General features: G+C 43.1%; 1 protein-coding gene across 2 annotated transcripts in view; it reads left to right on the top strand.

The window, feature by feature from the left end:
* The first annotated feature begins 1,597 nt into the window (after positions 1-1,597).
* Positions 1,598-6,595, top strand: part of LOC122087258 (patatin-like protein 6) — a 5,898-nt gene continuing 900 nt past the window's right edge. Inside the window, exons 1-2 of one of the 2 annotated variants that reach the window (XM_042656326.1) lie at positions 1,598-3,642; positions 5,212-5,539. In XM_042656326.1, coding sequence (XP_042512260.1) covers positions 2,521-3,642; positions 5,212-5,499 — 1,410 coding nt within the window. In that variant the 5' untranslated portion in view covers positions 1,598-2,520 and the 3' untranslated portion in view covers positions 5,500-5,539. Of the gene's footprint in view, positions 3,643-5,211; positions 5,683-6,595 lie in introns of both variants that reach the window. The other variant, XR_006142727.1, reaches the window with a different exon arrangement.

Raw genomic sequence — 6,595 nt, 5'->3', positions numbered from 1 at the left:
TACACATCCACCCATGTGTACAATAATTTGATCAATACTATGCACTTTCTTATTTTTCTGAATTTTTCAAAGCCCTACTTTTTCATTTGACAGACTCTATAATAGGATGAAACTTAACATCTAAGTAAAGGGATTTAGAGATCCACTAAGCTGAGGGTTTAATACCATATAATCTTATAATACATATTTTGGCTCATGTGACTCAATAAAAGATCAATTCATAACCAATTGAAAAACCTCAGCTTGAATTTTAGGTAACTAACTAATCTAAATATTTTTAGCACAATCCTACAGGCAAGATCTTCTAGATTTATTTATTTTAAGATCCACATCAAAAAGTTAATGAGGAAAAAATAAAATGTCAACAATTGTTTGATTGTATTTGGCTTCTAGAACAAATAATATATGAGGTTTTCTCTGAAAAACAAAAGATAAAAAACAAAAAAACCTTCTATGAACCATCATGGTAGGTACACTAGTATGGATCCCACTAGTACCTCTTTGTCTTTCTCTCTCCATCTTACATGAAATGACCTTATTACCCTCTTATACATGATGCCATTATTGATTAGTGCTATGATATTATGTATGTAATGCTTAGAAAAATAAAATCAGTTGGAATTATAAACATTTTCTTGTGTGTAATTTCCATTTAACATAATTTTTAAAATTTTTTTTCTCACCTGTCCTGAAAATATGGTCCCCATATGAACGATAACTTTCTTAGTACACCAATTGACGTGGTGGGCAGATTCCTTCCCAGTTACTAGCGTGGAAAAAAAAAAGAAGAAAGCAAAAAACGTGGGAGGAGAACATCTCCGTTTACATTACTTTCTGCTGGTACTGACATCATCAGATTGGGCCATTACCCATCATAGTGTGGGTGCGCCCAAACCATTCTCATCCTTCTAATTAAATAATGTATAAAAAATTATTGAAAAAAAAGGGATAATAATTAAAACGAGGTTACTATTAATTTGATTCTGAAAATATTATTAACTATAAGAGGCTGTCTGCTTATAAAGTGTTGTTTAAAAGTGGGCCCAACGCAGTGTAAGAGGGGTATTAATAAGCCCAAAATAGAAGGGAGCGACCCACGAGGCCACGACTTTTTCCTTCTTAATGGCATGAAATTAGACTTAAATAGACTATTCAAAAGTGTTTTTGGTTGACCCAAAGAAATTGTTGAACAGCCGTGTTGAGAAGTGCGAACCATCTGATCCTTTCTCTTCTTCAATGGTTCACACTGATATGCCCATTTGGCAGCCTAATCAGCCAAAACGCCCTTCTGGGGTCCACCTCACAATCAGCAAAAGGGTAGTTTCGTCATAACAGAGAAAAGATCAACACAATTAGTGACACCCCTGCCTTTTCTTTTACCGACGATTGAGGTGTTGGACCCCACACGGAGGCGACGAGGGCGGGAGAAATTTTGCATTTCGGCCGTCGATCGCGGGGACAAGTGGACTCAATGCGGGAAAATGAAACAGGACCGTTGGATGGGACGGCATGACCCAGTTTTGACCCAGTCCTAATCATCTTCGGTGCTAGTGTAAACCATGAGGAAATTGGTTTGGGGATTCGTGATTCGTGAACGTGAGAGAGAGAAAATATATGAGCTCTGAAGACCCTCTGGGTTTAGCAGACACGCTCTGCAACACTCTTGAGTTTTTCTGTCTCCTTATCCTCCTTTGTTTCTTCTCTGTTCGTTCGCTCGCTCGCTCGCTAGCTATAGCTCGTGATGCTCCGTTTAAAGAAATGGTTAGAGGAAAGGAATTTGAAGATGCTCGTATGAGCTCGAAGGATTTCTGCTCATGAGAATTAAAAGAAGAAGAATTTCTGGAGATGGAATCTCTGATGATATATTTTAGTTTTTCGATGCAAAAGATTTGACTGCAAAGAGACAGGAAGTTTGTTTTAAAGGTCTAGTGTTGTGCTCGAATGAGTTCTGATATAGTAGGCCGTAGGTAGGAATGTTTAGATAAGGCACAAATCTCAAAAGGCCGTGGAAGGTCTGAGAGTAACTCTGCAGTCTGTATATAGACAGAGAAGGAGGTTGAAAGCTGAAATCGTCGAGAATCCGTTAGGGCGCCGATATTCGGAGGCTCTCCGGGATTTTGTGAAGATAGAGCTTTCAGGTGAAGTTTGCTTAATTTGTTGAAGGTCGAGCCGCTATCCGTGCTCAGATTTTGGTTTAGCAGAGTTTTGGAAGCAATCTGCACAGATTCTTGAAGGAGGGGATTGTTGGAGGGAAAGCCGGAAAGGTGAAGGTGAAGGACGAATAATAAGTTAAATCTGTTGACTCCTTCAGAAAAGGAGGGGTTGGGAGCTTTTAAACGCTTTAAATTCAGAAATCAGTTTCGATTTGAAACTGGAAGTTACAGAAGCATCCGCCATCAAAAGCATGCACAGTAGTTTCTAATCCAACCTATCCGGAACTCTGAAAACTCTTGTACAAGAGAAAGAAAAAGGAGTCAAATCAGGTAGAGACAAACAACCTCCCCTGCTAGATTGTCTAGAATGGCTTCAAATTTGTTGGAAATGCAAGAACCAAGCGTCGATACCGACAAGCTCAGCTACGAGATCTTCTCTATTCTCGAAAGCAAATTTCTCTTCGGCTACGATGATCAGAAGCTCTGGATGCCGAAACAGATATCTCCAGCTAACGAAACAAAAGCTGGGGCTGCTGAGCCGGCAGCCACTGACAATGGCGTATCGGCAATCAAGAACCAGAGAGGTAAGGTCTGCATTCTCAGCATCGATGGCGGAGGCATGCGGGGGATACTAGCAGGTAAAGCCCTAGCTTACCTCGAGCAAGCCCTCAAGAACAAATCGGGCAACCCCGACGCTAGAATCGCCGATTATTTCGATGTTGCCACGGGGACTGGCGTCGGAGGGATCTTCACGGCGATGCTCTTTGCCACCCAAGGAGGCGGCCGTCCCATTTTCCGCGCGGAGGACACGTGGAAGTTCTTGGCGGAGCAGGGGAAGCGATTCCTTCCATCATCAGTCGGTTCATTTTCTGCCGGAGGATTTTTCCGGCGATTATTTAAGGGTGGAACAAGCGGCTCAACCGGTTCCACAACAGCCGGTTTAGAACGGGCCATGAAAGATGCGTTTACGGCAAACGGTCGGAATCTGACGCTCAAGGATACCTTGAAGCCGGTGTTGATACCATGTTACGATCTCTCGAGCTCGGCGCCATTTCTCTTCTCCCGAGCTGACGCGCTTGAGACAGACAGCTTCGATTTCCGGTTGTGGGAGGTGTGTCGAGCCACTTCGGCTGAGCCGGCGTTTTTTGAACCGGTGGGTATGCGATCGATTGACGGGCAGACTCGGTGCGTAGCGGTCGATGGAGGGCTGGCCATGAGCAATCCTGCCGCCGCGGCGATCACGCACGTACTGCACAACAAGCAAGAGTTCCCTTTCGTACGAGGGGTGGAGGACCTTATGGTCTTGTCTCTGGGGAGCGGTCAGCTTCTCGAAGGTAGCTACGACTACGAGCAGGTGAAGGGGTGGAAGGCCAAGGATTGGGCCAGACCCATGGCTCGAATCGCCGGCGACAGTGCCGCCGATTTGGTTGATCATGCCGTTGCTATGGCATTCGGGCAGAGTCGTAGCAGCAATTACGTCCGTATCCAGGTAATCTCTCTGTTCACAGTTTCAACTGGTTTCGAGTGTTCTAACGTGCGCCCTTGGGGTGTACATTTTTAACCAGTGCCATTTTTCTTTTACCTTCGCACATATCCGTTTCATTATGCTTATTCCGGTGCGGGAAAGGTTAGGATCTACCGTACCAGACGGAGTGAGACAGTGAGTAGACTCTAAACAGTGAACACCAAGCCAGTGGTAGCCTATGATTTGCTTCGTGAACGTGGTTTTCCCCTGGTGTTCTACTACCCTAGTCCCTTGTTGAACTTCACAAATTTAGGGCTGTGTGTCAGTGCTGTGTATAGTGCTGTTGGCACTGTTGCCTTTAAGGGACGTTACAAATTGTACCGGGAAACTCTAGGTCCTGACTCATGAGTCCTCACTGGTGGCCCGGCCCAATCAGGTAAAATCAGGGTCAGGCACTCAGCCTGGCCTTGGTTTTTTTTTTTTTTTTGGAAACAATTAGAGACGACAAAGTCATAAATATTAGACCTCTGATCTTGGGAATATTTCTATTGAATATGATGTTGTTGGGCTCTGGTTCTAAGAAAGGTTAGCGACCGGGGCGTAGGGCCGGAGGGCCAGAATTGTTCAGTTTGGGACTGTTAAGACTTGAAAGAATGGGAAATGATGACCCCGGTAAGGGAGGACCAGGTGTTGTGTTATGTTTAGGGAAAACGCGTAGGGTCCGGTACCAAACGTGCTTTCCCTTTCTCAATGTACTCGAACATGCCGTTTTTGCACTGTGATGCTCTTTTGGAACATTACCATACCATATCAGTATTTTTTTAGTGTAAAACCATGTGATACGGATTGATATAGATGGCGATGGTAACGGATTCAATCAATACCTAAAACTGTGCTCATCTCATTTTATTGGCTGTTGGGGTTGATCCCACATTGATTCTGTAGATTTCAAGTGAATTGACATGGTTGGAGATCTATTGTGTATAATATAGTCTTGGGTTCTTTCACTGGGAAGTGGACTTCTATGCATTAATATAGACTCCTATGTATTAATATAGTTTTAGTCTCTTCTATCTTATATTCTGACTTTTAACGGTAATTTTGAGTTTGGATCAGCTCCCCTTTGCATGGGGCAATGATCCTTTATGTATGATTCTTGATGACATTTGTTCTTTTGCTTTCACAAATGTCTTATATTACACTTGACGGTGGCATAGAGGCTCATTTGTGAAAGTTAAAGAACATGTCATTACACCATAGATGAAGCTTCATGTATGGACAAGTGATCCAGCTCAAATTCCCCTATGGATTTGTGCTAGTGGTGTGGGGTTTAGGGTTTATGGGGAGAGTGTAAGATAGAGAGAAGGAAAGAGAAGGGTCCCCACCACCATTGAAAGGGACCAGACTGTTTATTCCGATTATCACCATTGAGGGAGACGTCTTCTTCACCTTCTCAAAATGGACTCGCGTGTCATTTCTAGTCCCACTCCAAAGAGTCTCCCTTTATTTATTATAGTAAAGTTTTTTCTTTACCCCTTATATGTTTCCATTTAAAATAATAATTAATTAATTAAAATCGCTGGATGATGACAGGCAAACGGATCGAATTTGGGGCAATGGGGAGCCAATGTGGATAAGGACTGGAGCCCGAGCAATGTAAAGATGCTGGTGGGCATGGCGGAAGAGATGCTGAAACAGAAGAATGTGGAGTCGGTAATGTTCGGTGGGAAGAGGATAGCAGAACAGACCAATTTCGAGAAACTCGATTGGTTCGCTGGAGAACTGGTGCTTGAGCATCAGAGGAGGAGCTGCAGAATAGCTCCCACAGTCGCATTCAAGCAAGCTAGCTCCAAAGGCTTATCTAAACTACCCCCAAATTAAGATTGGTGGGGGTAAAGCAGAGAAAAAGAAAAACAAAAATGTAAGCAAATCCTCCCCTGTTGTAATTTTCCCACTTCTTTCATTAATCTTGTTTTTTCGGTGCAGAGTTGTGGCATTGTGTCCGACTCGCACTGATTTGATTCTTCAAGAAATTCGATTTGAGTGAAGTCTTCTTCAAAGAATGTAAATTCCTTTTCCTAAGTTTTTTTTTTTACTTAAATGTAAAGACTACATTTTTATTTGGTTCAACATAGAAGCCAAAAGTGTTTGTGGATGAACTTGTTTAAAAAGGTTTTGAGGATGAAAAGGGTGATTTGACAATCCTGATAAATATTGAGGGTGCATCTACATTCACTTCTTCCACATAATTGAGAGGCAAATACCGGAAAGCTGCCTTGATCAATTTGGTAAGATGCAAGATGTGTGGGGTGACATGGTTTGATATGATAGGCGCCATAACCATGGCTTTAGAGATTGGAGAGTGGTATGTAGAGTGGAGCTAGGTGTTATATGTCCATGCTGACATTTGATATGGAAAATCTCCCTCTATGTACATTTGGTCAAACATAAATCTTAGAAGGCACAACCATCCGATTTGACCGATCTACCATGCCCGATACCTAAAACAGTGCCTGGGACCGACAGGGTTTGTGCAGCCAGAAGCACGCCACTGTCGGTAAGAGACACAGACAGAGACAGAGATAGCCGACAGGGTTTCTTATACATAAGAGATGAATCAGTATTTTCATTTTGACTCAGTATGGAACGGGATCAGCTAGAGGAGGGCAGTCGACGAGTGTGGAGACGACCAGGACCTTTGTCCGTTCCCTTCGTTCTTGTTATGGACTTATATGACTACCGAGTACCGACTAGCTGCTACTCTGCCATTTCATCATTCGTATGCAATTCTTACCCCTTCCTATGTGCTTTTGATCCACGTTTTCACCCCTCCTTTCACTCCTCAGTCCCTTCCCCAGTCCCCACTTGGGCTCTCCCCCATTGATGGAAGCAGCATTGGCACTGCACTCTTTCAATAGTCTTTGTCCCTTTAAAGCTATTTTCATATTCACTCTTTGCCCTTTTTTTTTTTTTTTTT

The sequence above is a fragment of the Macadamia integrifolia genome, chromosome 8 (genome assembly GCF_013358625.1).
Source record: "Macadamia integrifolia cultivar HAES 741 chromosome 8, SCU_Mint_v3, whole genome shotgun sequence".
NCBI classification, from domain to species: Eukaryota; Viridiplantae; Streptophyta; class Magnoliopsida; order Proteales; family Proteaceae; genus Macadamia; species Macadamia integrifolia.
This window is presented reverse-complemented; position numbering and strand designations above follow the sequence as displayed.